At 42.3% G+C, this 17410-nt stretch overlaps 1 pseudogene and 1 gene segment (V, D, J or C); both read left to right on the top strand.

Annotated features, from left to right (window-relative positions):
• The first annotated feature begins 5748 nt into the window (after positions 1-5748).
• On the top strand, positions 5749-9586 carry LOC112628431. The segment is given in 3 exon segments: positions 5749-5794; positions 5880-6190; positions 9251-9586. Coding segments are annotated over 3 exon segments (693 nt in total).
• Positions 9587-12315: 2729 nt separating this feature from the next.
• Positions 12316-13137, top strand: LOC112628429 (annotated as a pseudogene). Its single transcript, XR_003120424.1, has 2 exons — positions 12316-12398; positions 12502-13137. The product of XR_003120424.1 is annotated as an immunoglobulin heavy variable 3-23-like (transcript).
• The last annotated feature ends 4273 nt before the right edge of the window (positions 13138-17410 follow it).

Here is a 17410-nt window from a genome sequence, read left to right as displayed (position 1 = left end):
CCCTTCTGCATATAGGATATATCCACTCACAAGAGACTTTCCTTTGATCAGATTCATGTGGAACCAAGATTCCTTCCTGACAAGCAAATAATCCAGAGGGTTCTTATCTACCCTTGACTGAGAAAGATTTCCCTCTAACTCCAGTTCAGTACAGAAACACACTGCCTCTCAGTGGGCATTCACCATCAGACAATACACACACCTGTCCCCACGTGAACCTTTCCCTCAAACACACACATCACCATGTTGACTCTTCCCTCAGACAAGCACACCTGTCCTCACGTGAAATCTTCCCTCAGATAAGCACACACGTCCCCGCCTTGACTTTTCTCTCAGACAAGCACGTATGTTTGATATGTCTGACACTGAGGAGTTGTGTGGCAAAATGAGCTCAGGATAGAGGTAATTATAGACTCCAGCTCTGACAATTGTAGATGTGCATTTTTAAAAATTCTAACTGAAGACTTTGCAGTATTGTCAAGGACAGTGGTTTGTAGCTCTAAATGCACAGACTACAGGTAGTTGTCTGTTTCCTCTGGGAAAGATTTATTTTCCTTTGTTTAATGTATTTACATGTTAATAAACATTGATACTGTAAAGGTACGCAAACAGAGTCCACCTTAGAGAAAAAGAAACATGATGGGCAAATTAAGTCTGAATATCCAGTCCCAGGAATCTTTTGACCCTGCCCTCCCTGGAATCCAGAGGCAGAGATGGGAAGATCCCTGCTGAGCAGCACAAACATGTCCACAATGAGAAAGACATGGAAATGAGGCCCCTCCACTGCTAATGAAAAGCAGCTCACCCCATGTCCCTGCAGGTCCTGGTGAAAAGCCATCCCAAATTCATGCCCTTCCTCAACGTCCACACCATGGAGTCAGGGCTGATCTGGACTTCCCTTTTTATCACTCTCAATATCCAGGTTCCCTGTGGTTTAGGCTCAGTGGTGGCTGCTCCACATAAAGCTATTCTCATTCTCTTCCCTCTGTGTTTGCAGAAGTCCATGTGAAGTGGTCTGAAGAAGGCAGGAGGAGAAATGCTACAGCCCTGGGGTTCTCAGATTTTTCTCCAAAGCCTCTGGATTCACTTTCATAGAAAACAGCATAAGCTTTGTCCAGCAGGCTTCATGACAGGCTTCATGGTGTGGTGGTAACAAAGTAATTCGAGTGGAAGTTCTCCCTGGTACCCTGCTTGAGTAAAAAAAAGATTAACAGTCCTTAAGGACACTCTTTCCAGAAGATTCTCCCTTAAGATGACCAACCTGAGAGCCAAGGACAAGGACGCATATTACTGTGAGCAAGGCAGGGTCAAACGGTGTGAGCCCAGACACAAACCTCCATGTAGGGAGGGGCGAGGAAATTGCATTGTAAATGCTGCTCAGAACCACCAGGGGGTGCTCAGGGCACCATGGGGCACTCAAGACACTAGGGGGCATTTAGAACCCCCAGGAGGCACTTAGAATTACCAACGGGCACTGAGGACACCATGGGAGCTCAGGACACCAGGGGGCACTCAGGACATGACAAGGTGCCCAGGACAACATGGAGGGCTAAGAACCACCAGGGGGTGCTCAGAACCACCAGGAGGCACACAGGAAACCAGGGGGTTCTCATAATTCAGGGGGTGCTCAGGAAACCTGAGGGTGCTCAGAACACCAGGGGCGCTCAGAATAGAAAGTGGTGCTCAGATCACCAAGGGGGAGCTCAAGACACCAGGGACCACTGAGGACATCAGGGTGTGCTCAAGACACCGGGGGGTCTCAGAATACAAGGAGTGCTCAGATCAACACCAGGCGCTCAGGAAATCAGGGGGAACTGAGAACACCAGGGGGTGCTCAGAACCACCAGGGGGCGCTCAGGACAATAGGGAGTGCTCAGAACCACCAGGGGGCGCTCAGAACCACCAGGGGGCGCTCAAGACAATAGGGAGTGCTCAGAACCACCAGGGGGTGCTGAGGAAACCCTGGGACACTCAGGACACCAGGGGGCACTCAGCACACCAGGGGGGCACTCAGAACCACCAGGGGGCGCTCAGGACCCCAGGGGATGCTCAGGACACCAGGGGACACTCAGAACCACCAGGGGGCGCTCAGGACAATAGGGACTGCTCAGAACCACCAGGGGGCGCTCAGAACCACCAGGGGGCGCTCAGGACACCAGGGGGCACTCAGAACCACCAGGGGGCGCTCAGCACACTAGGGGGAGCTCAGAACCACCAGGGGGCGCTCAGGAAAATAGGGAGTGCTCAGAGCCACCAGGGGGTGCTGAGGAAACCCTGGGGCACTCAGGACACCAGGGGGCACTCAGCACNGGGAGTGCTCAGAACCACCAGGGGGCGCTGAGGAAACGCTGGGGCACTCAGGACACCTGGGGGCACTCAGCACACCAGGGGGCGCTCAGACTCACCACGGAGCTCAGAAACACCCGGGGGCTGGTGTAGGGAGCTCAGGACAGCAAGGGGCCTGCTCAGATCAGCAGGGGGAACTCAGGACACCAGGGGGCGTTCAGAACCATCAGGGGGTGCTCAGGACAATAGGGGGTGCTCAGAACCACCAGGAAACACTCAGTACAGCAGGGGGCGCTCAGACACAAGGGCTCCCTTAGGAGGCAGCTCCACATTAGGTCCCTGGGGAGGGTGGGGTTTCCTGTTTGAACTTGCTATTTTTTGACCTTGTAAAGAAAAGGTCTACCCCAGGATCTCTTAGCACTTCTTCCTTGTAACTCACATTTTGTCTTATTTTTTGGTTTTGGTCACCTACAAAAACTTAACCTTAGAACAGAGATTCAACTCAATTTATAATCCTCCATATTATCACAGTAATACTAGTGATGACTGATCAGTATAATTTTAATAATAAGAATTGTGTATCCTCAATCCAAACTGTATTTTCATGCAAGGTTTTTGTTTTCTTAGTTGTGTCAGCCACACAACTATAAATGCTTTTCTATCAATAACTCAGTATATGCATGGTGTTGACTTTCTTTTACTTTCCTCAGCTGCTTGTGGAGCTGAAACACCACTTTAAGACCGGTTTTATCTCTTTTGGTTGTTCCTGGTGATCTGCTCCTCAGACTATTCATCCTCCTTCTCTTCTTCTGTCAAAGCTTTTTATTTTCTTCAGTCTTTGTGTAAGGAAGCAGTAAGTGCCTTTCCTTTATCTCTTCTATGTCTGGGGTATCAGTTCTGCTTCTGATGGTCAGTGCAACCAATCATGTTTACAATGTTAATAGTTCTTTTTAGAAGATACTTATTCAACTTTAGTCTCTCTTCCTTTCTCACTATTTTCTAGGGTCCTGCAGACATCACCCCTATCCCACTTTGTTTTAATCTGTTTCTGTTGACCCCAACAGTACCCATAGAACACACGTTTAGGTAGATTTGACTCCTGGAAATAGTGGAGGAGGATTCCATAATTCAGCAGTGCCTCCTGTTCTTCTCCTCAAGTAAACACAAAAGGACAGCAGTGGGGAAATTGTGAATTTTCCCCAATCCTGTGGAAACAGCCAACAAGCACTAGGAACTTCACACTCTAACACCATTAGCACATAAATCCTCAAGTAACATATTAAAATTTCCAGGTTAGTCTTTTTCTATCAGAAATGCCATCCAGTGGCAACAACCCATAATATATGGGTCTGGGTTAAAGATGAAAGTGTGACAATGTGCAGACTCTGTCTGAGGAGGAGAACACAGGGAAACTGAAAGTCAGTGGCAGAGAATAAGACAAGGACAGTGGGGAAATTTGAAGCCTCTGACGTACATTTTTGGAACAAAAGGTCTTGGCAAATCTGTTGACCTCAGATTCTTTTATCATGGGGCATTTTCAGGGTTCCTACCTGAGAAAAAAATGCATAAAACAAAGTGAGATGGGGTGATGTCTGCAGGACCCCCTAGAAAACAGTGAGGAAGGGAGAGAGACTGAAGTTGAATAAGTATCTTCTAAAAAGAACTATTAACATTGTAAATATGATTGCATGCACTTCCCAAATCTCCACCTGTGTTCTGTTTGCCTCAGATCTCTAAGAGAAAAAAGCCATAAACCTAGGCCTTGTGTCTGTGTAGGAGGCTCATTTTATAGGCTAGAAATTAGGAGGAAAGGAAAATATGTGTTATTGGTACAGTAGATACAAAGTTGGCTTTATTCTGAATGTATCTGCACTCGCGGATGTTCTCAGATGCAACATTCAACTGCAAGAGCCCAACGAAGAAACAAGGCACTCCCCAAATCCTACAAGTTTTTGTATTCACTGTGTGTTCACTGACTCAGGAAATGTGAAACTTCATAGAAGGGACTCCCTTCTGTGTCATAGAATCTTTGCTTCGGGTCTCCCTGTAGAGTTCAATAGGTTTATTAAGGCTAACCAATTCTTAAAAGATGTGGTGTCAACAGTATATTGTGTCACTGAAGGAGTGACACAACACGACACAGACACTCCATGGTGGGCTGGAGACTGTGGGGGAAAATGTCTGTGAGCCACCACGGCAACCTCACTGCAAGGCAAGGGCTTGGCTGGAGGGGGCACTCGGGAGCCACCAAGCACAGGTTCCAGCCCCAGAGCAGGTGCACAGGAGGTTGGAGAGAAGGCTCAGGGCCTGGGTCTTCCTTTGTCAGAAAAAAACAATCTAAAATAACTCTTCAATAGGTCACTGACATGCCTTTAAATGTCCTGCTACATCCAAAACATTCATATAACTTAAGGAAATGAAAACTATTTTTAAAGTGGGTTTCTAGGACTATAATATCATAATAGTGAGACTATAAAGGAAGGGCATGTTATTACTAATTCAAAGGGTACAGACTAGTTGAAGAAACTATATTCCAATAAATAAGAAATTCATAGGAATTTCAGACTTCAGTTTTAAGTAATGTTGCCTGTGTTGTGTGAGTGACAGGGCAGTGGTGGATCTGAGAGTGTGGCAGGTGCACAGACCTAGTGAGTCAGAAATCAATATATAAAGATGAGGATCTATGGATATGAACTGGAAATATTTAAATACTTCATGAAAATCTAATAAACGGAGTTCAAAAAACGTAAGCCAAAATTATGGAGAACACAAATTAGAGAGTTCATAAAGAACTTCAAACTCCTGTTACATCTTCTGATTCCCATGGTCCATGAAATGAGAAAATCAGCTCTAATTATGCATCACAGGGCCAATCTGTAAACCAAGAGTGTTTCTCTTGAAGAGCCTGGGGGATCAGACACCAGGCAGGTGCTGGAGACACTGTTTCCAGAGCACACAGCAGATCTCAGGGCCTGCTGGACACTCAAGTGGGACATCAGCAGTAACTTTCTGAGAGTCACCAGTGAGCTGTGCTGGTACCTGATGGGTCCAGGAAAAGACCAAGGCACATTCTCAGTGTCATGGAGAATGATGGTCCCAAAAATGATCCAGGTGGTCTCTATGGTAATCAAATGCAGGTTTGCAGTGAGGAGCCTGTTCTATCTGGGCTTATTCTTTAGTGAAAGGACCTCTGCCCACAAATGTTTGTAAATGGAGCAGGGTGTGCATTTCCTCCAGCAGGATTAGGGCTTGGACCATCAGCATCTCACTCTTGTGTAGCTGATGTGTCACTTATCTTCCCTTTCTTATCATGGATCAGGCTTTGAGCTATGAAATGCTCTGTCTTATGAATATGCAAATATGCTGATATCCACTGCAGTAAATATGTTCTGTGCTCTGAGAACATCACTCAACAACTGCATCCAACCTCAAGAGAAGCCCCTGAGAGCACAGCTTCTCACCATGGACTTCACCTGGAAGATCCTCCTCTTGGTGACAGCAGCCACAGGTAAAGGGCTCCCAGGTCTCACTCTTGAGAAGGGAATTGAGTCCAGTCAAGGGGACGTTCATCCACTCCTGTCTCCTCTCCACAGGTGCCCACGCCCAGGTCCAGCTGGTGCAGTCTGGGGCTGAGATTAAGCAGCCTGGGGCCTCAGTGAAGCTCTCCTGCAAGGCTTCTGGATATACCTTCACTAGCTACTACATGCACTGGGTGAGACAGGCCCCTGGACAAGGCCTTGAGTGGATAGGACTGATCTCCCCTTACAATGGTAACAAAGGCTACGCACAGAACTTCCAGGGCAGAGTCACCATAACTACGGACACGTCCACGAGCACAGGCTACATGGAGCTAAGCAGCCTGAGATCTGAGGACACAGCCGTGTATTACTGTACAAGAGACACAGTGTGAAAACCACATCCTGAAAGTGTCAGAAACCCCAGGAAGAGGCAGCTGTGCTGGCATGCAGGAGATGACAAAGATTATTAGATTGAAGACTTTCTTAGAAAATGACATTAAGACATCAAAGAAAATGACCAATATCAATGTGTATTTGAGAAATTTCAGTTATTTGAGATACTTATCATACAAAATTTATTCTGTAAGTAAATTTCAGGGATTGGAGAATGAATAAAATTAACAAATCTGATACAGAACTTCCTCTGAATCAATCTTTGCAAACATCAATTTCTGAATCAATGTTGGAAATATTTTGAAACACAAAAGCAAGTTCACATTTTAACTCTTTTATCTCTAGTTAAGAAATGCCAAAAAATCTCATGTTGTGCATGTAACATTTTGAATTCCCACCAACAGTGCATGAAATTTCTTGGTTTTCCACATTCATATTGCCATTTATCATCATGAGAATTGTAAGTTTTAACCATGTCAATAGGTGAGTAGTGATACCTAATTTTTATTTAAATGCACATGTCCCTAATAAAAAATTGTATTTAACAATTTTTATATACTTTTTGGTGAGATGGCTCTCCTGATAGGTGGTTCATTTTTGACTGCATTGTTTTCTTTTGATTAGTTGTAAGTTTACTTGCATGTTGATTATAAAAGTCATTTAACAAATTAAAATATTTCATTTAACAAATATGTGACTTGGAAGTATTTTCTCCAAGTCTGTGGTTGCTTTTTACTCCCTTATCAGTGGGTATTGCAGAAAAATATGGGTATGTGTGTGTGTGTGCACAAATTTAGATAAAAAACATAAAAAATTATTCATTCATAGATCATGTATTTGGCATTATATCTGGAGTCTCATTATAAAATACACTAATACTGATTATTTTTTACCGTGTCTCTTATCTCAATCATGAGTGTTTAAACTTCACCTACTTGATTGGAGGACTATCCACCGGAGATATTTGGAACACTTCTGTAAGGAGATGTGTTCTTCCCATTATTTCTTTACTTAATCATCTATTAATATCCTTATTGGTTTATGGATGTCTATTTCATAATCTGAAGAAGATCCATGCTGCATTATTCATTTTATTGTTCAAATCACCACAGCTTTGTTAGGTGCTGGGAGCTGAATTATTTTGGATCCTGCATCCTTACAGCACAGCTCATCCTTTTGTTTTTTAACACTTCCCTGTTTCCTGGTGTTACAATAGATTCTAAGCTTGTTTTCTATGTTACCTTTTTTGCACATAGAATCAGCCATTTTTCCAAAGATTGCTTGTTTCTAATTTTAAAGAATAGTATTAAAATAAAATATTGTGATACCGGGTATGTTAGTGTGGTATAAGTACTTCTAGGACCTCTCAACCAATTGGCCTAGTAAATGTGCATGTTTATATGAACCTGTGTTTATGGACACATCGAAATTATTTATGTATCTAATCTTCTGTAACTTTATTACATTAGAAATGAGAACACAATGGTCTCTCCACCTAACTGTGCTGCCACACAGACCTTTCTAGCCTTTGTTTTTTGAATGTCCGTAACCACCCACTGCAAAGTGAGGAATCCCATCCCACCATATGCCTTCTTATTAATTAGCTGCACAATTTCAGGACACATGCATAGCAGCATCAGAAACGTAAAGTTGTACCCTTGTAGGAAACAGGTTTATCTACTAGATTACAATTTAAGCTTACAGAACCTACTCATTTTTCAAAGTTACTTACATCAGCAACTTTATTTTCCACTTTCTTAGGTGAAGTCATTTCAATTACACAGTATAGTTTCATTTCTTTAAATTATGTAAAAGCCAAAACTATAGTCAAGTAAACAGACAGGATATTCCAGGAATTTAGAGAGTGGGCATAAAATAAGTAAAACAGACACTGTTTAAGAAGAGTTAAGACTATTCTGGTGATATGCAATGGTTGAGACATGACACAAATAATTTGTCCAAGCTCATATTTTGTTATGGAAAATATAAACCTAAATATATACAGTTAAAATACATTTAGCAGTTCATTAACTTTGGGATTAAATACACACTGTATAAAATTACCTAATACCTAATAATGTATTTGGGAGTGTGGGGATGATATGAGATGCAACAAAGAATAAAGTAACTTTCCTTGTTTGCATATATGATGCTTCCATTCACTAAAGACCTTTAATAAAAAAAAAAAAATCAATTTTCTATGTGACCCAGGTTTTTTCTTCCTGACAAGCAAACAACCCAGAACATTATTTTCTTTTCTTGTTTGAGAAAGAATTTCCCCAAACTTCAGCTCAGTTCAGGCATACACTGTCTCTGAAAGGAGATGGGTACACACACCTGTCAACATGTGGACTCTTCTGTCAGACAAACACACCTTTACTCATGAGGATTCTTCCCTCAGACAAACACACACGTCCCCACATGGACTCTTTCCTCAGACCACCACATATGTCCTGACATTTACTCTTTCCTCAGGAAAAAGATATTTCCTCATGTGGACTCTTGTCTCAGACAAGCAAACATGTCTCCATGTGAACTCTTTACTTAGATAAATTTCCACATTGACTCTTTTGCGACAAAACAGTCTCAAGGTAATGGTAACTATTAACCCCAGCCCAGACAAAGTATAGATCTGCATTTTCTTCATTGTAACTAAACTTTGCCTCATTGTCAGGAACAGTGGTTGGCAGCTCTAAATGCACGGATTACAGACAGATGTCCATTTCCTCTGGGAATGTTTTTCTTGTGTTCTTACTGGACTTATTTGTCAATAATGTTTGCTGCTATGAAGATACCTGAGCAGTATCCAATTTATAGAATAAAAAAGAGTAAGGGGTAGATTAACCCTGTGCATCCAAACCCAGGAATCCTTTGACCCTTCCCTCCCTGAAATGCAGACACAGAGGATGGATAAGCAATGCTGAGCGGTGCACCCATGACCACAAAAAGAAATACATGGAAATGTGTCCCTTCCCCTCCTCGTGAAAGGCAACTCATCCCCTGTTCCTTCAGGCCCTGGTGAGGAGCCACCCCATGTCTGTGCCCTTCCTCAGTGTCCACGCCGTGGGGTCTGCACTGATCTGGGCTTCTCTCTCATCACCTTCAATCTTAGTGTCCCTTATGAATCAGGTCCAGCTGTGGCTGCTCCACACGGGGCTGTTCTGTCTGTTCTCTCTGTGTTTGCAGAAGACCTGTGTGAAGTTCACTGGTGGAGTCTCAGGGGAAAAATTGTAAAGCCCAGCAGTTCTCTGAGCCTCTCCTGCACAGCCTCTGGATTCACCTTCACTGACTGCAGCATCAGCTTGGTCCAGCAGGCTCCAGGATCAGGACTGGTGTGGGCGGCAACAGGGAGAAATTCAAGAGGAAGTTCTCAGTGGTGCCCTCCATGAATACAAAGAAAGTTCATAGTCCCCAGGACACCCTTAGGTGCATGGTTTCACTGATATATTTACTCCGTTTATCACGTTTGTTCTGTAAATCACAGCAAATTGTGCATTCTTCATCTATTATACGTTTGTTAAGTCTTTTTTGTGTCTTTTAAAAAAACTGGTCACTTTGTTCTATGTAATATCCCTGTTAAGTCCTAAAAGTGTTTTTTTGATGTCGACTTTGTCTGCAATTTACACAGCTACTATAGCTTTCTTTTGGTTCATGTTTTCATAGTCCATGTTTTCCCGTCTCTATCTTTTCTATTTGTGAATATGTAGGATAACTTTCTTGTACAAAGAGAACAGTTGGGTCTTGTTTTTTTTAAATCAGCTACAATAAATTCTATTTTAAAGGTAATATTAATTTTTCTGTTATTTTTTGTTTAAATTAGCATTTTATAATGATGTTTATTTCTCTATTAACAGATTATTTAATTCATTTTTTATAAATATGGTATTGGTTACCATAAGGTTTACAGTAAGAATTGTAAATAATTAGATTCTAATGCAGACACTGTGATGGCCTTGATGTGAAGTACAGAGACAGTGTAACTGTGTGCTTTGAATTCCTCCTTCTCACCACACTTTCTTGTTTATCCTCAGTTGGCACTTACATATAAAATATAACATATTTTTATCGCTTTATATAGTTACATGTTATAGCAATTACAAAGATAATAACTGCACTTCCTCTTGATTTTTCCTTTTTTTACAGTCTTAATTTCTTTGTATAGATCTATGTTTTGAGTGCATAGCACATGGCTACTCGCAGAGAAACTTTGCTAACATGTGCCCTGAAACACGAATCTGCTGACAAATTGTCTCAGGATTTTTTTTAATAACATAGTTTTATTTGCTTTCACATTTATATAAAAATGAAACGCATGTATAATTTCAGTTTGCATTTCACTTGTAATTTATTTTCTTGCATTTAATTTTTTCTTCTAGGAGATGATCACATATTACATTCTGTTGGGCCTTTATTAACCACGTTTCTGTGAGTCTACTCAGGGCTGAATTTCAAGTGTATGGTTGCAATGGCTATCACAGTTGAAGTCAATTTCTCCTGTTCACAAAAGCTTCAAGTTCCTCCAGTGATACCTGCTTTTGTGTCCCTGTTTGGCTCTGGGTTTTCACATTTCATTCCCCCCAGAGACAGCCTCTTTCAGCTGTGGCAGGTGCATCCTGAAGGGTTTATTTTTTGTAGTTATTCATGGTTTTTGTTAACGAGGTCAGAATAAGATTAATTTCTCAATTTTTACATTATAATTCTTAGTATCTAATTTCTAAATAAAATTCAGAAACTGAGTCAACATATCAAGTATCCATTATTTGGTGCATTGTTAAACAATTTGAGAAATATTAATGTAGCAAAATACAATGAACTGTTGAAATCAAGGCATGCCTCATTCACATAAGAACATGAGGATATTATAAAATAATTGTGGTGAGTGAAGGAAGCTGAAGAATTCACAGTAAATCTCAAGTGATTTTTTTTTTTTTTTTTTTTTTTGAGACGGAGTCTCGCTCTGTCGCCCAGGCTGGAGTGCAGTGGTGCAATCTCGGCTCACTGCAAGTTCCACCTCCCGGGTTCACGCCATTCTCCTGCCTCAGCCTCCCATGTAGCTGGGACTACAGGCACCCACCACTGCACCCAGCTAATTTTTTGTATTTTTAGTAGAGACGGGGTTTCACCGTGTTAGCCAGGATGGTCTCGATCTCCTGACCTTGTGATCCGCCCGTCTCGGCCTCCCAAAGTCCTGGGATTCTCAAGTGATTTTATTTGTATGAATTGTAGAAGATGCAACTATTATAAATTAACATGAAGAAGATCTGAATTTTCTGAGAATAGGGTGGTAAGAGTAACAAGGTGGTGAAATGAAATTACACAGAAATGAGAGAAAGAAAATAGAGTTTAATTGAATTGCTAACAGCAAGATTGAAGTGCTGACTCAATGACTGCACACATACACCCACATTTCCCAAATGCTGCACTATCAATTTGTTTTCATTATTAATTGATTTTAATAAAGCAGTAACAAAAAAGAATATATTGGCTGAGAAAAAAACAAGAAAAAGATAAATATTGACACTTGAATAATCACGGACTCCTGACAATACATGCATGTGAACACTGATTGTATATTTCAGGTAAACACTACAAATGGCAAAATTACATAAAGTTGTTAGGACAGGTGGGACATCCTGAAAACCCATCTGGCGTGTCCCACACCACCCTGGAGCTGTCTCAGGGGAGCCGACTCCTCCAGTGTTCAGCGTCACAGGCACAGATAATAGGGCTAACTCTGTCCAGATGTGTGATATTGGACACACTGCACAACTGCTCTGTTCTGCATGTAATCATCTTCTCTAAAAATGTGACATTCACACTTGTGTTAAGTACATTCTACAAGTATGTAAAAATTAAATAAGACGATGAATACTAAATGATTATCAAGACACAATCACATAATCTGAAGTTATATTTCCTGAGAGACAGAATTGACTCCAGTGTTTTCCGGGACACTCTCATCTGCTCTGAGCACTGCCTTCTCCTCAGCCGTCCCACCCCAGAGCTTGCTATATAGTCGGGGACATGCAAATAGGTCCCTCCCTCTTCTGATGAAAAGCAGCCCAGCCCTGACCCTGCAGCTCTGGGAGAGGAGCCCAGCCCCAGAATTCCCAGGTGTTTCTGTTCGGCGATCAGCACTGAACACAGAACACACCATGGAGTTTGTGCTGAGCTGGGTTTTCCTGGTTGCTCTTTTGAAAGGTAATTGAGAGTGAAGTAGAAATACTGTGTGTGAGGAGACATGAGTGAGAGGAACAGTGGATATGTTTGGCAGTTTCTGACCTTGGTGTCTTTTTGTTTGCAGGTGTCCAGGGTGAGGTGCAGCTGGTGGAGTCTGGGGGCGGCTTGGCAAAGCCTGGGGGGTCCCTGAGACTCTCCTGCGCAGCCTCTGGATTCACCTTCAGTGACTACAACATGTACTGGGTCCGCCAGGCTTCAGGGAAGGGGCTGGAGTGGGTCTCAGGTATTAGTTATACGGGTGGTAGCACATGGTACGCAGACTCCGTGAAGGGCAGATTCACCATCTCCAGAGAGAACGCCAAGAACACGCTGTATCTTCAAATGAACAGCCTGAGAGCTGAGGACACGGCTGTCTATTACTGTGCGAAAGACACAGTGAGGGGAAGTCAGTGTGAGCCCAGACACAAACCTCCCTGCAGGAACGCGGGGGGAAATCAGCGGCAGGGGGCGCTCGGGACCCACTGATCAGAGTCAGCCCGGAAGCCGGTGCACACGGAGGCTGATTTCCTGTCAGGATGTGGGACGTCATCTTTCTACAGTTCCTCTAGTGAACCTCTCTGAGTTCAGAATTCTCTGGTTACTAATGTCATCTCTACATATTTTTAAACGACTATTTATTATGATAACCTATTTTCATATGCACAAAATGCAGATTGTTGCTCACAGAGATGAAAAGTCCTCACCAGGATCAGAGTCCTGAGGAAGCTCAGCGGTGCCTGGTGAGTTTTCTCCAATCAGACCCAGGACAGAAACCTCAGGGAGATTCCTGGACTAGAACAGTCTTTGGGATTCTGATCGCAGCCAATAGAGAGGCTGGGCCAGGGTCAGGTAGAAGCTCACAGGTTTCTCGTCTGACCCTTCTCCTGACACCAAAGCCAGTCAGTATCAGCACTGACCTGGTGCTGCTTTTGCTCACAGACTTCGTTCTTTCTTTGTAGTGTTTGTTCTTCCTTTTAAATTTTATTTTCCTGCTTTCTGAAAAAGAAAAAGATGGTCTCCATGGTCTACATTCCAGAAGTAAAGGCATTTTCTTGGAGCTCAGGTGGGGCTCAGGCTGTGGCTCCTGCAGCCACGTGGGTGAGGCTGATGGAACTTCCTTCTCTCCCCATTTTCTCAGGACCCTCCACTGTGTTGTGTGTAGGCTCATCTGGGAATGCAACTGGTCGTTAATAGTGAAAGGGATAAACTTATTTGATCAAAATGGGATGTGGATGTGGGATTAACCCTGTCCTATGCAAACTGTCAGAGTCATCCTGCTTCAGAAGTAGTGTTAGAAAGAGTTTGTGAAATGCATCAGGATCAAAATGGAGCCAATTGTGTTAAAACCCTAATGAATGAATCTGGGGAAGGCCATGAAGGAGGGTTCTAACACACATATTGCTGATAACAAGAACTACCATCAACAGACTCTGCACAACCACAACTTTGCACAGAGGCCACTACAACCTTAAAAGAATTGTTTCTCCAAGAATAACTGCCCCGCAACTGCCTGTTCAACATTACACTGATGTCAACCCTGTTATTGATCCTTCTAGCCCAGGATAATTGTCTTCAAACAGCTGATGTAACCCTCCTCATTTTTTTTTTTTTTTTTTTGAGATGGAGTCTCACTCTGTTGCCCAGGCTGGAGTGCAGTGGCCAGATCTCAGCTCACTGCAAGCTCCGCCTCCCGGGTTTACGCCATTCTCCTGCCTCAGGCTCCCGAGTAGCTGGGACTACAGGTGCCCGCCACCACGCCTGGCTAGTTTTTTTTTTTGTTTTGTTTTTGTTTTTTGTATTTTTTAGTAGAGAAGGGGTTTCACCATGTTAGCCAGGATGGTCTCGATCTCCTGACCTCGTGATCCGCCCGTCTCAGCCTCCCAAAGTGCTGGGATTATAGGCTTGAGCCACCACGCCCAGCCTATTCCTTAATTCTTTATCTTCCTTTACTCATCTGAATGCACTCATACATATTTCAATTGCAATACATATCCCAGAATAAATATTATTATATTTTAGAGTCTCTTTCTTTCTGTTATTCAGGGCTGCCAAGCTACAGATGAACACGCCACTTTTCTGTGAGACGTAGAGGATGACAGTTTTGGTGATGGCTGGGAATATCCGGTGTACCTAAGATCATCCACCAATAAGTGTAGGTTGGAGGTCCCAGAGAGATGCCAGGCTGCTCAGTCACCACGGAATTTCACTTTCTCCAGTTCTGCTCTGACGGAATCAGGGCCACCCGTTTTACTTGTCCTAAGTAAATTCACAGCACCACATGTATTAGTGTTGAAGTGAGTATCTACAAAGTCTACTCTAACCAAGTGTACCATGGAACTTACCATTACCCAGAGGGAAGAATCTTTAACATGAGATCTATGTTCTTAATTTTTTTTAAGATGAAAAACTGATCACTATCCAATCAGGCAAATATGATTTTGCTAATGAGTTGCAGATGTTGCATGTATATTTTGGATATCAACCCTTTTTCAGATGCATGGCTTGCAATTATATTTTCCCATGCTGTAGGTTGGAATTTTTTCCATGCTTTGCAGAATCTTTTTGTTTTGATGTAGTTCTACCTGTTTAATTCTGCTTTTGTTTCATGTGTCTTTAATGTGAAATACAGGAAATCATTGTTAATATTATTTTCTGGGTGGGGGAAATTTTACAATTGCAGGCCAGATGTTTAAATATTTAGCCTTTCAGAGTGATTTTTGTGTATATTCTAACCTAAAGTTGTTAGTTCTGTGCATGTGTAGATCCAGTTTTTCTAACACATTCTTAGGGAGAGACTTGGTTTGTCCATTGTATACTGTTGGTTCTCATACTGAAAATCAGTTTGCCATTGATACATCAGTTTATTTCTGAGCGCTTTCTACATATTTATGCCAATGCCATCCTGTTTTCATTATTCTACTTTTGTTATTACTTTTGAAATCTGGAAGTAAGATGTCATCACGTTTATTTTGCCTTTTTACAAAGGTTTATTTTTACAAAGGTTTATTTTTACCTTTGTAAAAAAAAAAAAGGTTTATGTTTACAAAGGTTTATTTTAACCTTTCACTCTTCCGTATGATAAAAATATGGCTTTACATATGACTTTTATTATGTACAGGTTATATCCTTGTTTTCCTACTTTTTAGAGGTTTTGTTGTGAAATCTTGAATGTTTTAAATGTTATTTTCTGTGTCTGGTGAGAAGGTGATTCTTTTCCTTTATCCTCTTAATTTAGCGCATCAAATTTATTGATTTGAAGATGTTGAATGATCAGTGCATCTCAAGAATAATTTTGAGCTTGTCATAATGCAGAATCCTTTTAAAGTCTTATAGAACTTAGTTGACTATGATTTTGGAGTACTTTATTTATATATATTAAGCATTGTCAGAAGTTTGATTTTCTTCTTTTGCCTCTGTCTATTACTGGTAATACACTGATTGGAGACTCTTAGAAAGAGTTTAGAAGGTGGGCACCTCACGAATTTTTTTAAAGTTAGAGAATCATTGGCATTACTTTTTTAAATGCTGAGAGTCATTTTTATCTAATATATAACCCATCATGAAGAATATTTATATGTGCTTGGGAAGCATGCATATCACGCTGCTGTTGGTTGGAATGTCCCGTAGATGTCTATTAGGGCAGTTTATTCAACAGTGCTTAAGTCCACGGGCTTCCTAAGAATGTTTCTCTGGATGTTCTATACATTATCAAGGGTGAGGTGTTGAAGTCTCCTCAGTTTTTTATTGTTTTCTATTTCTCCTCTTATATGTCTTAAAGTTTCATAAGTGTAGTTATATTTCTATTTTTTCAAATATGTAAAAGAGAAATAAAATAATAATTGTTAGTAATTTTAATGAGAAAATCACATAACAAGAAATTATGTTTTCCAAACGCTGCCATCAACAGTAAACTCCCCCAGGTGTCTCACATCTGCCCTGGGCTCTGCTCTCTCCTCAGGCATCCCACCTCAGCGTTTGCTACAGAGGAGGGGAAGTGAAAATAGGGCCCTCCCTCTCCTGATGACAACTAGTAGAGCCCTGACCCTGCAGCTCTGGGAGAAGAGCCCCAGTCCAGCATTACCTGGAGTTTCGATTTGATGATCAGCTCTGAACACACGTGGCTCACCATAGAGTAAGGGTTGAGCGGGGTTTTCTTGTTCCTATTTTAAAAGGCAAAAAATGGAGAACTAGAGATATTGAGTGTGAGTGCATGTGAGTGAAAAAACAGTGATTATAGGTGGCAGTTTCTGACCAAAATGTCCCTATGTTTGTAGGTGTCTAGTGTGAGGTGCAGGTGGTGGAGGCTGTGGGAGAGGCAAGTGGCAGAAAAGTGCGCAGGAGGCCGGGTGAGGCTGTAGGCACTGTCAGCCCACTATGCCAATCTCACAACCAGTGCTGGAGAAGGTGGGAGTCTGATGGAGCTTTCCAACAACCGTGTGGTCCAAGCTAATTCCACCATTGGTTCCCCCCGGAGTCTAGTTGCCCATCAGGAATCCCCCATGTGCCCAGCAGCAGCCACACCTTTGCATCTTCACTGAGCACAGTCATTGTTTGGGAGGAGCTCCAGTATGTGTCTCTTTGTCAAAACCTGGGTGATAGATGTCAGAGAGCTGTGCTGGGTGCCTGGTCCAGGTGCTCCCTGATGTTGGAGGTATAGGAGGTGTGTTATCAGGATGGAAATACCGTTTATGGATATGTACATAAGAAAACATGATTTTCCTTGATTCTCTTAGATGACATGGAGAAGCAAGCGTGCAGCCTGCAAACAATTGTAATTTCCTACTTTACACCAAGTTCATAATTTCTTGTCAACTTTGGTTTCTGTCCAAGTACAGAGATATTGATTAGAGTGAGTTTGCTTCTTTCCACACACTAACCCTCACCTCCCCTGGATAAAGAGCAACCTGTCCTCACTCTGAGTCTGAGGGAGGAGCTGTTCCTGTACAACTAAGGGCCTGCAGAGACCCCCGTGTGCAGCTTTGCAGAGTCAGATC

This window comes from Theropithecus gelada, chromosome 7b, assembly GCF_003255815.1.
Source record: "Theropithecus gelada isolate Dixy chromosome 7b, Tgel_1.0, whole genome shotgun sequence".
Lineage (NCBI taxonomy): Eukaryota > Metazoa > Chordata > Mammalia > Primates > Cercopithecidae > Theropithecus > Theropithecus gelada.
Note: the sequence above shows the minus strand (reverse complement) of the source record. Positions and strands in the feature narration are given on the sequence as shown.